The 17,340-nt window shown below is 36.7% G+C and overlaps 1 protein-coding gene across 2 annotated transcripts in view; it reads left to right on the top strand.

The window, feature by feature from the left end:
* Positions 1–3,367: 3,367 nt before the first annotated feature.
* Positions 3,368–17,340, top strand: part of LOC150103925 (protein Dr1-like) — a 32,420-nt gene continuing 18,447 nt past the window's right edge. Inside the window, exons 1-2 of one of the 2 annotated variants that reach the window (XM_090396606.1) lie at positions 3,368–3,494; positions 12,470–12,684. In XM_090396606.1, the coding sequence (XP_090252732.1) occupies positions 12,474–12,684 (211 nt within the window). In that variant the 5' untranslated portion in view covers positions 3,368–3,494; positions 12,470–12,473. Of the gene's footprint in view, positions 3,495–3,897; positions 4,035–12,469; positions 12,685–17,340 lie in introns of those variants that run through there. The other variant, XM_090396607.1, reaches the window with a different exon arrangement.

Here is a 17,340-nt window from a genome sequence, read left to right as displayed (position 1 = left end):
TGTGGGACCATAGACACAAAAAGTCTCCTTGTCCAGTTCCCCATTCTGATATTTGCCCAATCGTTCTACTTGGTATTGCCTGCCATTCAAGATTAGCCTTGTATTTTGTGTTGAATACTATAACTACTTCTTTTCCCTGATTGTTATTGCCTGAACAATTAGGGAAAAGGAGTACTTAGTATTCAAGACATTGTTTTAATCAAACTTCCTCTGCCTTTCCTTTCTATGAAATGAATGTTGTTAACCACAATCATGGGCAACCATATAACTCCAAGCATACAATATATTCCAAAGTTCTAATATCACTTTAGTAGCTCATTGCTGTGCTTCACTCCATCCTAAATCTAAGGAGTCAAATTAATAGAGAAACTGCTATTTTCTTCTCTTTACTGTTCCTCTCATTGTCATAATTTTTCATGACTTAGTACTTTTTTTTAATACACTCTCATCCACAAAAAGTTGTAAACCTATAGTACATTAGTTCTGTGATTGAATAAAGATTTTTTTTTTTTATCAATTTTTTGTAGCTTTAATTTTTATCTACTCTGGAAATTCTTCTCTAGAGACCAAACTTAGAACTTTATCAAGCCATTTCAGGCCTCCAGTATGAAAGGTAGTGGTCTCAGAATGGGCAATAAAATTCATCCACTATCATCACAATCACAAATACCCATACCCACACCAAGATTTGAAACTGCAGCCTGTTGGTTGGAGAATGGATATGCTAACACTCAGCCAACCAAGTGGCTCCTTGACCATGTTCATTTTCATACCCAGGTGTGTATAAGGTACTCTGCACCTTCAGTTTTACCTACTTTTACAGATCTAGACTTGCAGACCATGCCTTGAATGCTGTACTTGAAAATGTGTTTTTATGGTTGGGATACACTTTGTCCACTCTCCAAACTTGCTGCAACAACCCTGGAGAGAGTGGTAGCTCTATTGTGCAAAGTGCTAATCAAATCGCATCTGGATTACTCTGATCAAATCTGGTTACCACGATATGAAGGGGTTAAGTAATTGTAGCAGTGGTACAGAGGCAGATAACAAAAGCAACATCAAGATTGCAGAATATTGATTATAAGGATAGACTGAAGATAGACTAAGGATAGAATCTGGTGGATATGGTCTCAGAATGGGCAATAAAATTCATCCACTATCATCACAATCACAAATACCCATACCCACACCAAGATTTGAAACTGCAGCCTGTTGGTTGGAGAATGGATATGCTAACACTCAGCCAACCAAGTGGCTCCTTGACCATGTTCATTTTCATACCCAGGTGTGTATAAGGTACTCTGCACCTTCAGTTTTACCTACTTTTACAGATCTAGACTTGCAGACCATGCCTTGAATGCTGTACTTGAAAATGTGTTTTTATGGTTGGGATACACTTTGTCCACTCTCCAAACTGGCTGCTCCTAGGTATTGCCTTAACTGCTTAATAGGTTACAACAACCCTGGAGAGGGTGGTAGCTCTATTGTGCAAAGTGCTAATCAAATCGCATCTGGATTACTCTGATCAAATCTGGTTACCACGATATGAAGGGGTTAAGTAATTGTAGCAGTGGTACAGAGGCAGATAACAAAAGCAACATCAAGATTGCAGAATATTGATTATAAGGATAGACTGAATATAGACTAAGGATAGAATCTGGTGGAAAGGAGACAAAGAGGTAATAATATTATTATTCTAGACATTCATGGAGTCATCAGGCTCATCGCACTTGTGGGAGACCCATCTTATACAACATATCACTATCATTTATTATTATGTGACACCTCCCGGGAGTCCAAAGACTCATCGAGGGAGAGTGTGCCAACAGCATTGAACGATTGATCCCCTCCAACTACTAACTCCCTAAATCCATTCACTGTCTGCAATACTCTCTACTCTATCAGTCAACAAATTCCATGGTCCAACCACCTCAGTTAAGACATTTAAGCTGTTGAGGGGTGTTTGAAATATGGCAGAACAAGGGGATGAAACAAGGTCAAAAGGCTACCCCTAGAAGATACAAAACAACAGAATGTTAAGTACTACTACAGCAGCAACAACAACAATGAAGTTGAATCATGCTATGAAATTGCATCTGCAGATTATGGGTTTTTTTTTTTTCACCTGTTTACTTATTTTATTTGAGTTTATTAAGTGTACATTTCTGAAAATGTTGATGTTATTAACTAGAGTAAAATGAAATGTATAGCTCGGCTCACAATTTTTTGATAACAGGTTTACTTTTTCTTTTTTTTTTTTGTATTCAGTCCAAAACATCTTTAATGATTTACTTTTAAGCTATTTTAATGGTGAAAGTTTAATTAATGGTTCATGGGACTAAAGACTGGTGTTAAGAAGGATTACTTACCAATTTGCACATTAGCAAGATAGGTTATCCTATTTAGGTTTTAGTTATGACAGCTGGATTCTCAATTAAAAATATAATTTTGGAACCTTTGTTTATATTCTCCTTGCCAAAAATGTCCCAGACTTCTTCTGACTAGACTTTTTAAGCAGTGAAGTTTTTAATCATGTTACAGCATGATTTGTCATGCCAAAATGTTGATACATAAAACCAGACAGTTGCTTTTGAAATTTATCCTTTCAGTTATATCGTTCCATGAAGTAATTGCTAAAACAGTTGATTGAACTAACAATCATCACTTTTTTTAAAATTTAATATTTAACTTGTAGAACCAACACATTAAAATAACATTTTTTTTGTGAAACTTGTGGATTATATGGGAGAGGGAGAAAGGCTGCTACTGATTTGTGTTTTTTGAGGCTGGAGTTCAAAAAGTCTAGAAATATAATTGGGTAATTTATGAAAAAGCTGTAGTTGGTTAGTTTGTGCAATTTAACTGCACACTGCTTAAAACTTTTTTTTTAAGTGAAATTATGATGGTAATCGGTGTGGGATTGATGGACAAAGTTTGAAAATTAAGCAAGGTAATGGAAGAACTTTATTTTTTTTTAAAGGGAGGATGGTACTATAAAATATGCCAGTACTAAGTAAGCCATTAGTATTTAATTAGCATATTCATACATATAAGAACTATGACACGACTCCATAACTTAATCCTTTAAGAAGTGCCTAATCAAATTAGGTATTGTGCAGGACAGAATTTTTTTCTTATTTCCAAAATATCTTTCACTGCATTTCTTTAAGTTCAGCAACTTCTGGTTTTGTTATGGAAATCTTGCATACTGCTAGTATTTCCGGTAGCAAATTCAAAATTACTATCTCAAAACAACATACAACCAGCTTCTCTCCTGTATGCTAACAAATTGAAGGAAATTGAAGTGCTTAGTTAAGGAAGCTGTCAGTGGAGGGCGCTGTTGAAAGGGAAGCTGGCGCGTGCTACGCTGAGAATAAATGGCGTCCAAAATCGGATTGAGAGCGAAAGGGGGTTTTCAGTGTGGTGAGGACGATAGGGTTTTTGTGCCTCTTTGAGGCACGGATTTGTGCATATTCCTTGTAGAAGTTGCACAGGTATTTATTTTATATTGATTTTTATTATTTAATATGTATAACAAAATAAAAAGGTTTATGAATTAATGAATGTATGATTTTAAAAGACCACTACTAAGCCTAATGTGGTAACCATTTTCCTTTTACCGTTTGTTATGTCTGTGATAAAGAAATCTGTAGTAACGATGATCCATTAGTATTTTATTAATTTCAAATTATTATATAAGGAAATAATTAATAGTCAAGAAGCCAAACATTTTATAAATAAAATGTAAACTTACAATACTTTTTTTTTTTCACTAAGAACATTTCACCAAAACAAAGTATTACGAAATGTGGTTGTTAAGTCGCATTTATAAAGCGCTCGTATTGGTCGCAACCTGGTGTAGGTTTGAGAGGCCTTGCGTTCGTTCGTCCAACGCGATTAGTATTCAATTTCAAAGGGGACGGAGATAGTATATAAAATAATGAATATCTCTTTGCTGTGCTTGAAACTTGGAGGAAATTACATACATAAGCGTATATATTTTTGTTTCGAGTTTTGCAGTAGTGCCTTTCAAGGTATCTTTCAGGGTCAAGCAGGTGTTGCTTGGCAGCATAGTATGCCATGTCATAAACGTGGAGTATTTTTAGGTTGTTTTCGATTTAGCAGATTGTGAGCCGTTATGATATATAAAATCCAAGTAACAAATAATTACCGTTAAATAAGAAAGACTGCTTGTTTGAGCAAGGGCATTCTGGCAGTTATGTACTTTGATGCCATCTGTTAATGTGTAAAATATTGGACTCAACTAATGAGAAAAAGAGAAACTGTGTATATAAATAATACATTATGCATTTTTCTTTTTTTTTATAACTGAACACGTTTTCGCTTTTCATCAATAACATTTCGATTGGCTTTTTTTTTTTTTTTTTTTTTTTTTTTTTTTTTTTTTTTTTTAATGAATTCACTATTTCCGATCAGAATACAACCTTTCAGTTGGAAAGAGGGATTTAAAAGTAATAGGAATGGCATAAAGCTGGAAAAAACTTAATTCAGATGAAATATTCTATATCTACTTTATCTGTGTATATTTGATAATCACATATTGATGACTGTTTATAAGAATGAAATGGGATTGAATGAACATATTTTGCCTGTAATCTAAATATTTCATAATTTTGTGAAATTTAAGAAAATTCTGACACTATTACACAGTTTCACTAATATCAAAGACTAATTTGAGTGTTGCAAATCACTAGTAACAAGAGGATCTCTTTGTCATAAAAGAGGAAATGCAACACTAAATCAACTAGTTATATTTTAAAGCCATATCTCACAATTAGTCAACCATGGATTTAAAATGTTAATTACAATCCAAATGTGGTGGAAACCAATAATTTAGATTAAATTAAGAAAAAAAATCATCAGCAACTCCATGGAGTTGGTCACTCTGGAAGGTCCATTTAAGCATTGGAACATGTCATACCACTCTTTAAATATGCCTGCAATCATACTACCCTCTTGGGTAGTGCACCTACTGCTTTTCATGCCTAATAATAAAAACCATTCTGTCTTGTATGATACTTTCTTAACTTTCAGCCATAGCATCTTGTTTCTCCCTTATTCTGCATTTTGAAAAATCTCAGCATCCATCGTAAATACCTCTTAAATAAATGTTTCGTAACGTCATTTCCACTCTAGCGGTCTCCATCCTTATTCAAGCCTCAGTTGATGTTTCTCAGTACTGATTTTTTTTGTTAGCCACCTTTGTACTATTGTTTCTTCATCCTTTTCAAATCCTGGTAACCAGATCTGAGCACAACACACATCAAGGGCTTATACAATAGAGACAACTCGCCTTTCTCTCCACTGTTCACCATCCTTATTACTGCAACAGTACTCTGGATTATCTTTGCATTGTATCACCTGAATCAATTTATATGAATTTATATTATCTGCAAGTAATGGAATATCTCTTTACAATCCACTAACTTGATTGTAATTGTCCCAGTTCTGGGTCCTGTTGAATACTACTGTAATAATCTTTCTTCCTTAATACTGTTCTCCATAAATATTTGATATTTGTCAATTTTCCAATCTGCTAGCCTGATACCTAAGCCAATTTGTTGTGACTTATATATAAACTTGTCATGTAACAACCTGTTAAATACATACCATAAGTTTTGTGGTATGTAAGTATATGTAGATGCTTCTCTCATTAACTATTCTTTTTATTTTAAAGGTGAACAGATTCTTGAAATTAAAATGCTGCTTAATGAATAAGTGTTGTTCTCATCAGCTCAATTCTGTCTACAAACCTTTTACCAAGATTTTTCCAAAATATTAACCACTGAAGGAATAAAATGGACCATAGTTTGATGCTTACATTTAATACTATCTTTTGTATGAGTATTTTTTTATCCTCATTTTTACAGATTTTTTCCATTTGCAAGACTTATTAAACAACCATGTCAATGGCATTGTCAGTACCTTAACACATATCCTTGAAAATACATGAAAATATCAGTTCGTGTGTTTAAAGTTTAAGTGCCAGGAGAAACTCATATTAGAAGTGGAATGAAAGAGCACTGAAGGATTAAAAATATTAATTCTTCCAATATTTTGTTTATCATTGAAATATTGTCAGGGAGGCAGTATGAGACTTGTAAAACACAATGATTTTGCATCATCAGCAAAGATATATTTGCATGAGTATCCTGGCCAAACCATCTCTTCCTCATACCATACATTCTCAAGCCATCAGTGCCATTGTCATCCTTGTTCTCCCTTCTGATGGGGCACAGTTTTTTTGTTATCGTAAGTAACACCACTACTGTTTTTTCATTCCCATCCAGCTGAAATTGTTCTTGTTTTTGCTGAACTTCACTGAGATGCAAATTCAAGTATAGTATAGCAATGAATACAGAATATTCTCAGCAATAGGAAAGCATGTGTTTTATATGAAGTAATGCCACCATTTATAGTGACAGTACTTCACTAATAATATAATAACATACTAATTGTTTGCGCGTACGTGCATGGTTTTTCATTTTTATTTGCATATCTTTAGCGCAATTGGAACAACAATGGTACATTGCGCCTTTCGATTGGAAAAGGCCTAAGTTTGATTTTCATTGTGATGAGAGGAATCTTTATATGGGTTTTTTCAATTGAAGGCGAGTTAGCCGATCTCATACGGAGGTAGCAGAGTTTTTTCTCCTGGAAACTTGGGTTTTTTTCATACCACATAGTGAAGGAGCTGTTTTTTTGTTGTTGTTGTTGTTGTTGTCAGTTTAAATGTATTTGTGAGAGCAGCAGTGAGATGATAGTTTTATGGCTGATGTTTTAGGAACAGACTAGAAAAACACTTGTTTCCATGCTCTATATATGCTATCAACAGTATGATAGTGTATGTAGCTAACATAGGATGAGTTGAATTTTTGAGCATAACTAAAAGATAACTGAGAGAGCAAGAGAGAATGCTTCATGCCTTTTATGTTTAGTTCTTTTACAAAAAAAAAAAAAAAAAAAAAAACTAGATGGAATCAAATCTCTCATTTCTCCTTTTGTCTTGAAGTAAGTTTATACAAAAGATAATATAATGTAGGCTACAACAGAGACAATTTAAAAAAAATACCCACCATGTGGTAGCAGTATTTCTTGAACGTGTTTCGAATTCTTAAGTGTTATAGAATGTGTGCCCCTGCTAGCATTTAAAAATTTACCCTTTGCACCAATAAAAAAAGAAACAAGTGGTAAATACTTGAACAAGAATTAATCATCTCTTGTTTATGTGAACAAGAGATGGAGGCACATATTACACTCTAAATTCTCATCCCCTAAATAAGCCCTGGCTCTGCAAAATATGAGTTAAGGTTATACAAATGAAGAACCAAGCATACTATAATTGGTTATCATCAACAACTCTGCCTTCTCTCACCGCTTTACACCCAAAGCCCGAAACAGCTGCAAGAAAATCATCACTGCATCAAAATCTGATTTCCAACAGAAAACTTGTATCGTGTGCCTAAATGGCAGCTATGCATTCTGGTCTCTGGTCAAAGCTTTAGAACACAACTTTTACCCGACACTGCTCCCCTACTACTGCACCCAGATGGATCTATTGCATCATCCACAGAGAAAGCCATCTCTTGGCATCATAATGTTCCTTAAATGCCTGCATAAATGATTTTGCAAACACTCAATACTTCCCTGACCTTTCACCAAGAAGTGATCATCCTATCCAAACTAGATACCAAAAAGCCCCCTAGTCCTGATGACATTCCTCCAATTGTTCTGAAGATTTGTGCTCCAGAGTTGACTCCTATACTGTGTCACCTGTTTATATTCTCTTACTTCACCGGCATCTACTCTGCGTCCTGGAAATTAGCCCATGTTCAACCTATTACCAAGAAGGGTGACAAATCTTTACCACCATTAAACGATTGCCTAATCTCTCTCTCCTTAGTCCTCTCAAAAAAAAAAAAAAAATGTTGGTGATGGTTCTTTCTCTCCAAAGTAATGGAGAAAACCATCAACAGCCAAACTTCTATGCTATCTTGAAAGTACTCAGCTAATAAATGACTGCCAGGATGGATTCTTCCAATGCTGTACAACAGGGGATCTGTTCACCCTTCACACACACCTCTGGATGCACATTGTGTGTGATGCTGGGGTTTCACATGGTTTTGTCCTCTCAGCCACCCTGTTTCTTCTGTGCATCACTGACCTGCTCCAGTTTACCACCAATACAGTTTTGCCAATGACAGTACATTGCATTCATCCTTCTCAGTTGACAAACTTTGCATCAAACAAATCGGCACAATTCACATAGTAACAATCTCTGTAAACCTAAATTCTGATCTCCAAACTATTCTTCGATGGGACTCGGATAAGCTTGTCAATTTTAATCCTTATAAAACACAGTTCAGTCTCTTTTCCTACAAAAAATAACCATATTATCCCAGCCTCACCTTTGACAAAGGTGAGGCTGGAATAATATCTAGGCAAGAGAAGATCTCTCCTCTTGAGATTACCTTGGCATAAAGATATTACAAGCATTGCCTCCTCAGCAATGGTTGTAATGTGTTTATTAAAAAAAAAAAAAAAATAGGAAAAAAAATAGGATGCCTCTTTCAGTCAAATCAACTCTGTACAAACAAGAGATGTAGTGAGCACTGCTGACACATCTGGGGAGGTGCCCTTAAGAGATTATACTTGATGCATTATAGAAGAGAGTAGTCAGACTGAGTAATGACTCATCTCTTACCAACCTGCTCCAACCACTCTCACACAAGCATGAAGATGCTATAGAAGATTATATATTTATAGAAAAATGGATTTGATAAAGAGAGGGGGAGATTATTATCATCAGTGATCTCTCCCTCTCTTTATCAAATCCATTGCAACACATGCAGCTACCACCTGATATCCCTTCAGTCAAATTCCATATTCGTAGAAAACGTTTCTCTTCATCCTCCATCCCTACTGCTGCTGTATTTTGGAACAGCCTTCCAGAAACCATGTTTCCCAATTCTCTTCCCACACACTGTACTAACGTACTATGGGTTGACCAACTTCTTGTGTACGGACCTAACATTTAAAAAAATGCATTCTTATATCCATCAGACAAGATATCTACCATTTCTCCTTTATCTTGAAGTCAAGTTTATATTATGTTACAACAGAAACAATTAAAAAAAAAAAAAACACTATGGCAGCAGTATTTCTTGATCATGTTTCCAGAATTCTTAAAAGTGTTACAGAATGTGTGCCCTTGCTAGCATTCAAAAATTCACCCTTTGCACCAATAATAATGATAATAATAATAATAATAAAAATGATATAATTACATCCAAGTGCTCACTACATCTCTTGTTTGTCTTCTTACTTATATCCATCAGACAAGATGTTTGCTGAAATCTATAAAAAAACAGCATTATCATTAACCAAAATGCTCTCTTCTTGGGATATATCATTTGAGATTGCATTTGAAGATTTTAAAAAACATGCTCTTCACTTAGCCCTTCTCAAACATTCTATCTAGCTAAGATATGTGGATGATGTGCTCTCTATTTTCCTTGTGGTCCAGATGCGTCACTCCTGTGTCTGTCATCTTGATAGTCTTCACCCTAGAATCCAATTTACAATGGAAAAGAAAACTAATAATAGTCTTGCCTTTCTAAACACCTTGGTAATATTCCTATCTAATGGTAACTAATCTTTCCTTTTCAGTGTAGTTGAAACCTACTCACACAGGCAGATACGTTCCCCATCATCCCACCCCTCTCGACAATATGTTATCATTAAAACACTAACCAATAGTCTATAACTTTTGTTCCAAACTCAATTGTATACACCACACCTTCCTATCTAATGACTACAGCAGTTTCAACAGTATTAAAAAAAACAATTGGTCCTTTCCCCCAATCTATTACCTTCTCTTCAGAATGATTTTTAGTAATAATAAATTTAGTTTAATCCTTTATCCAAGTGTGAGCAAACAAAGTTTGCACCTGAAAGTATCTTCAGGACTGGGGTAAGGTGGTACAACACCAGGGCACTCCTTGCAAAGGTGAAGCAAGCTAACAACATGCTTCTGCCTGGTATCTCCACTTGGGCCTGGCTCCCACTGAAGAGACCTCAATAAAGGTCGAAACTAGTCGGGGTTGTGGCCCTTCCCTTAATGCATAACATTAGACATATCCGCAAGGAGATGTGTTTTGCATTATGGGAGATACTGAGATAGGAGTGTTGGTAGCTTGCTTCACCTTTGCAAGGAGTGCCCTGGTGTTGTACCACCTTATCCCAGTCCTGAAGATACTTTCAGGTGCAAACTTTGTTTGCTCACACTTGGATAAAGGATTAAACTAAATTTATTATACTCTAACCAAGTGGAAAATAAACTTTCAACAAGATTTTTAGTAATACTGTCACCATCCCCTATGCCTGAGGCATGTCAGAAAAAATAGTATCTTGAAATACAACCTCTACACGGCTTTAAAGCCCCACTTGAAACTGGTTACTATTATCTTTTCAGGAGCAGAAAAGACAAACTTCCTCCTCTTACCTTGTGTGTATAGCATTTCCTGTTCTTGCAAGTTGGCTTACTATGGACAGAGAGAAAGGTCAACCACCATCCACATAGAAGAACATAAAATACATCTGCATAAAATAGAAGGGAGAAAAAAATACATCTGCATAAAATAGAATGAAAAAAAAAAATACATCTGCAGTCATGACTATGGTCACTCTGGCCTTGCAGACCATGCTTTGGATATGGCTTATAGAATCAATTACAAAAAGACCTGCTCAATCACCCATATTTTGGGAAGTTTTATGCAACCATATTTATTCAAATTAGGCTGATTTTTGAGAGCAGCTGTAGATTCTGAAAACATTTAAGAGTTTCTCTTAAATTTACTGTGATGGAGATGGGGTGCTCTCTATGGACACCATTGGTTGCCTAGGATGTAAACTGGAATCGTGAAGTATTATTAGTATTTTTCGTATTTTGGGAAACTTATGCAACTATATTTATTCAAATTAGGCTGATTTTTAAGATCAGCAGCAGAAGATTCTAAAAACAGTCTTTCTCTTCTAAATTTGCTGTGATAGAGCATGATGGTCTTTTTCCAGTTGCTTTGAATACAGTTCATATATTCATGTTCTACAAGGCCAGATTGACCATAGTCATGACTGTAAATCTACTTATGTTCTTCTATGCAGCCTATGCTTTGGATGTAGCTTTCCCTTAATATCTCTAGTTTTCCTGGTTTTGCACTTCCAAACTCTCACTGGACAACATTTTCTCCAAGCATTTAACTCCAAAACTATTTAAGTGCAGTCCATCAGACATACAGATCCTTTCATCCATCAAATTTACTCGACACATCTATAAATTGCATATTTCTTGCATTTCAAATCATTTGTGCCTGCCAAGACAATTGACTCGTTCACTTCTTTCTTCTGCAAACTTACAGCTTCACAGACATCCTTTATCTTCATACCTGGGAAACATGTTTTCATCACTTTCCCATTAAGTATACCTTTTATCTTATTTAAATTAAGGGGATATTAGATCCCGCATTATTTTAAAACCGAATAAGAAACTCAAAGATTGGAATCGGAGAGTTTCATGCCGAATATAGTATAAAAAAAAACTATAAAAGTATCGGCGAATACTAGTGTGAGCTAATGCAAGTAGTCCTAGAGCGTAGTACAAACACGGGCAACTCGTTGCAAAGGTGGGTAAAGTTCTGATCGCTATTCTTGGTATTTTCCATAATGTAAAAACACATTTCCTAGGAAATGTATGCTGTTATTACATTATAGTGGGAGGTCACTACCCAGACCGGTTTCAGCCTTTTTTGAGGCTTCATCAGTGAGTAGCTAGACCAAATTAATACCAAAGGGTATAGCAAAAAGAACTTATATACTCTGCTATATGAGTTGTCCAAAAGGTGCACCCATTAAGTTACTTAAATATAAAGAGTCAACAGGCTTCATATCAGCGATATGAAGCCTGTTGGCTCTTTATATTTAAGTACCTTTTGCCATTGAACACCTATACCATACTTTCTCTTTTCTCCCAGTTTCTTGCACTTTTATGCTTTTCCCATTCATTCTTCTTTCTTTCTCCTGCTGTACCACATGCCAGTCATTTCTCCAGTCGCTCAAGCTCACGTTTTTTGTCCTGTGAAGGAGTAAGAGTAATTTATAGAGGCCATCTCTGGAAATTGTCTGTGTGAGTGCAGAAACAATGAACATATTTGAAGCATGATTTGAAGATTTTTTTTTTGTTTGAAAACCTTCCACACTGATGATGATGATAAATGTATAGTATGAATATTTTGAATTCTGTGATGCTTCCATTAAAAAATATGTACTTTCGGGTTGCTTGAATGTTTTTTTCCTTGCCTTCTAAAAATATTGTACATGTACACTTTAATTTGGATATTCTAACTACTCCCTAACATTTGAGGGTTTTTTTCAATCTCATTACTATTTTTAGAATAATGGCAGAAAATGATGAAGATCTTACTATTCCAAGAGCTGCAATGAACAAAATGATTAAGGAACTGCTCCCTCACATTAGAGTTGCCAATGATGCACGTGAACTTATTTTGAATTGTTGTACAGAGTTTATTCATCACATATCATCAGAAGCAAATGAAATCTGCAGTAAGCAACAGAAAAAAACAATTTCAGCAGAACATGTTCTTGCAGGTAAGAAACTTTTTGAGTGTTTTTTTAGAAGTAAACTTTTTTTTATATTTATTATTTATTTATTTACGCATATGGCTTTGTGAAACTGGCAAGTGAAATGTACAATCACAATCTCCAGAAACAAGTGATGAAAATCTTAACATGTAAAAGTTCATTACATAAGAGGCACAAACTGCGTTCCAAGTCTTCCTTTTTTAAAAAAAGCAAAAGTAATTTGTTATAATCAAGTCAACGAAAATTATCATCCTACTGCACCAAGTATGACAAGACTGCATGTTCTCTCAACACAACACAAATGTAGCTGTATCCGAGGTTTTATTAGAGAGCAGTTATGACGTGTGAAAATCTTGATTAGAGCGAACCCGTTTCACTTTGCATCATCTTCTAGCATGAGGAGGAGTTCTGCTGATACTTCGAGGACTATGAGAGCGGCTACAAGAATAACGTCTTCGTGGTGAATGGGACCTTGATCTTCTATTTCCTCCATGACCACCACCACCATACCAACTACAGGTCAATGTCCAGACTGGAAAGCCAATCCAAGGCCTCATCCGTCACCTTGTGGATGTCCTGTAGGCCACCACCGTGGAACTGGCACCTTGGGCAGTCATTCACAATATGAGTAATTGTCTGAGCCACGGAAGAACAATCACAATAAGAGTGGTCCAACAGCCCCCATTTATGTAGTAGGTAGCCACATCTGCCCTGGTTAGTTCTGATCCTGTTGATTGATGACCAAATCTTTTTAGGAAGAGAAAAACCAGACTGCAGAGCACAGGGTTCTTCTACCAGGAAGCAGTTTGTTTGGAGATTATTGGACCAGCATTCTCTCCACATGGCAGGGCAGTTGAAGAGAGTTCATCAATGGCCCAGAGATGCTTTCTAGATTTTAGACGAAGACTAGGTGGATTTATAAGAGTCTGGTGCAGGGGCAGGAGTGGGTTGCTCATTGCTTTATTAAATTCTTTAAACAAGGCTTGTTTTCTCCGTATGTTTAGTGGAGCAATGTTAGATAGGACAGAAGGGTGCTTCTCACTGTCCCACTAATTGTGCACATGGTAGAGTTTAGCTGGGTGACTATAATGTTAGTGTGAGCATTTCTTTCTCAGACAGGCACAATATTCTGCTGCAGAGAATGCGAGGGCTAGTGCAGATGATCTTAGGACTTCTGCACCACAATCCCAGGTTGTTCCAGCAAGCCTTGAAATGATATTGTTTCTCATTTTAATTTTGTTGGACAGGTTTGTGATGTGCCTTTTATAGGTTAGGCTTCTGTCCAGGCTCACTCCAGGATTTTTCGGGTGAGACTTGTGTTCTACCATTTTTCCACAGTAAGAAAGGTTGTGGTGTCGATTTGCTCTATCTCAACCCCCCCCCCCCATAAAGTTTCTTTATTCCCATAATTCCATGACATTCAATCTTGCACTGGTAAAATGGAAAAGGCAACTAAAAAATAACGCGTATGCCACAGTAAATAACTTTTTTATCATGTAAATATTTCATCTTGGGTATCATAAGACATCTTCAGTACAACAATAGAAATTGAATTCAAAAAACAATAGTCTGCATGCTTAAATTGGAATCCCTCTATGTATATGCTCGCATTTTCCTGGATTAAAACTTTGGGTTGAAATTAAAGTTAATTAAATTAAATAATTATCTGCTACATTTTAATTTAATACAATTGAGGATAACAATTTTCCAAACTTTTGGAATAGTGAGACAGTTGTTCTGATTAAGATTAAGTCTATAAAGTAAGGCTTCAGCACTTTCTTTATATAAATGTTCATGTTTATTTTTTACTTTTTACTAAATGATTTAAGGAAATTACAATGTCAACTAGGATATACATTAAAATAAATTTTAATATACTTCAATATTTCAGCAACGTCACTTTGCCATTTTCAAGAAACTTAAGAACAAGACACATGCACGCAGGCACAACAAACAGTAAGTAAGGAAGAAGCAGGAAGCTATTATTTCTCCTAAAGTCCTAATGGTGCCCCCTAGCGGGCAATGTTGGTATTCTTGGGTGATTGGGCTGAAGGTCTTCTTATGTAGGTTTCCCAAATTTGAGGCAGTCTCATGCAGCCAAATTTGTTGAGGTTTGGATTGTTTCTTAGGGCTGAAGCTGATTCCATGAAAAGCCTTTCATATTTGTATTTACTACAGTGTATTATCGTGGTTTTCTTCCACCGTATTCTGTGGCAGGTATCCAGCACGTGGTCAGCAAGACCAGAGTGGCTGTATTGGTGAAACCAGATGTAGTCCTTGTTCTGAGATTCTGGTATTGGCTGTCCTGCCTGTTTAAGCCAAAGTAGGACCGCTTACAGCTGCAAGGGACCTGGTATACACCAGGTAGGTCTAGGGAGGAGGTTGGGCTTTAGTAGAGCGGATAAGGGATGCTAATTTTTTTATATGGTCTGTAACAAGAAGTTAAGTCATGTTTTTTTAGGATTTTTGTAATTTTTTCCGAGGTGCCTCGGATATGGAATATGGTGATGGATTTAGAGTAATCCTTGTTGTGAGGAGGGGGGTAGTTTACTGGTTTCAAGATATTTTGGGGGGGGCGGGGGTATAGCCATTGGCTGAGAAAGTGTTGAGAATGTGTTTAGGGCATTGTCATTTGAACAAATAAGTTTAGCCCTGTTGTAGTGTCTTAATGACTCCATATTGTTGCGAGGAGGGATGGTGAGATTGTTGGTGAATGTATCTGCCTGTATGGGGGAGTTTTCTGTAGACTGAGAAAACCAAGGTTCCATCAGGCTGGTAGGTGACTAGTGTGTCTAAGAAAGGAAGGCAGTTGTTTTTTTCTTCTTCCAGGTTGAATTTGATTCTGGGGTGTTGGTTGTTTAAGTGTTAGGAAGGAGAGGAGTGCATCGGAGCCATGTGGCCAAATAGCGAACACATCATCAACATAGCGAAGCCAAATGGTTGGGTTTTGTGGGGCAGAGTTTAAGGCTTTCTCTTCAAAAGTCTCCATATAAAAGTTGGCCAAGGGTGGGGAGAGAGTGGAGAACCCATGGCTGTCCCCTCTATTTGTTTGTAGAATTTTCCTTGCCAAACAAAATAGCCTGAGTTCATTGTGAACTGAAATAGGGCTGTAATATCGGGAGGAAATTTAGCTTGGATTAGTTCTAAGGATTCTTTGAGTGGGACATTTGTAAATAAGGAGGAGACATGAAAACTGACCATTATGTCAGTGTGTTTGAATGTAAGGTTTTCTATGCTGGCTTTGAAGTGGGCTGAGTTTTTTTTATGTGTGAAGGTGTGCTGTCAGTATAGTGTGAGAGCGCTTTGGCCAAATATTTAGCTAGTTTGTATGTGGGGGAATCAATGCCATCCACTATGGGACGTAATGGCACATTTTCCTTATGTATTTTTGGGAGTCCATAAATATGGGGTGGGGGGTATGGAGTTAAATGGTTTTAACTTGTTAGTGATTTCCACAGGCCAAGAAGTGACCTTCTTAAGGAGCCTGTGGAGTTTTCTAATTTGTGAGTTGGTGGGATTGTACTCGATAAGGAGGTAAGTAGCCCAATCTAACAATAGAGCTTTCAGCTTACCTGTGTAATCCTTTTGGTTAAGCAATACTGTGGCGTTCCCTTTATCAGCTTTGGTGATTATTATTTTCTTGTTTTTCTTTAATTCCAGTAGAGATTTAATTTCCTTACTGGGCATGTTGGCTTTTGGTGGTTTAGCTTTGGTCAGAACATCTAGTCTAATATCGCTGGAAAGCCAACATGCCCAGTAAGGAAATTAAATCTCTACTGGAATTAAAGAAAAACAAGAAAATAATAATCACCAAAGCTGATAAAGGGAACGCCACAGTATTGCTTAACCAAAAGGATTACACAGGTAAGCTGAAAGCTCTATTGTTAGACCATTTGGCTTCACTATGTTGATGATGTGTTCGCTATTTGGCCACATGGCTCCGATGTACTCCTCTCCTTCCTAACACACTTAAACAACCAACACCCCAGAATAAAATTCACTCTGGAAGAAGAAAAAAACAACTGCCTTCCTTTCTTAGACACACTAGTCACCTGCCAGCCTGATGGAACCTTGGTTTTCTCAGTCTATAGAAAACCCACCAATATATCTGCCTGTATATTCACCAACAATCCCACCACCTCTCCTCACAATAATATGGAGTCGTTAAGACACTACATAACAGGGTTAAACTTATCTGTTCAAATGACAGTGCCCTAACCACAGAACTAAACCACATTCTCAACACTTACTCAGCCAATGGCTATCCCCCCCCCAAAAAAAAAACTTGAAACCAGTAAACCACAACCCCCTCCCCCTCACAACAAGGATTACTCTAAATCCATCACCATGCCCTATATCCGAAGCACCTTGGGAAAAAATTACAAAAATCCTAAAAAAACATGACTTCTTGTTACAGACCATTTAAAAAAAATTGGCATCCCTTATCCGCTCTACTAAAGACCTCCCCCCGTAGACCTACCTGGTGTATACCAGTTCCCTTGCAGCTGTAAGCGGTCCTGCTTCGGCCAAACAGGCAGAACAGCCACTATCAGAATCTCGGAACACAAGGACTACATCCGGTTTCACCAATACAGCCACTCTGGTCTTGCTGACCATGCACTGGATACCTGCCATAGAATACGGTGGAAGAAAACCACAATA

Source organism: Typopeltis vanoorti, chromosome 8 (genome assembly GCF_054136105.1).
Source record: "Typopeltis vanoorti isolate ZY-2024b chromosome 8, IOZ_Tvanoo_1.0, whole genome shotgun sequence".
In the NCBI taxonomy this organism is placed as follows: Eukaryota; Metazoa; Arthropoda; class Arachnida; order Uropygi; family Thelyphonidae; genus Typopeltis; species Typopeltis vanoorti.
Note: the sequence above shows the minus strand (reverse complement) of the source record. Positions and strands in the feature narration are given on the sequence as shown.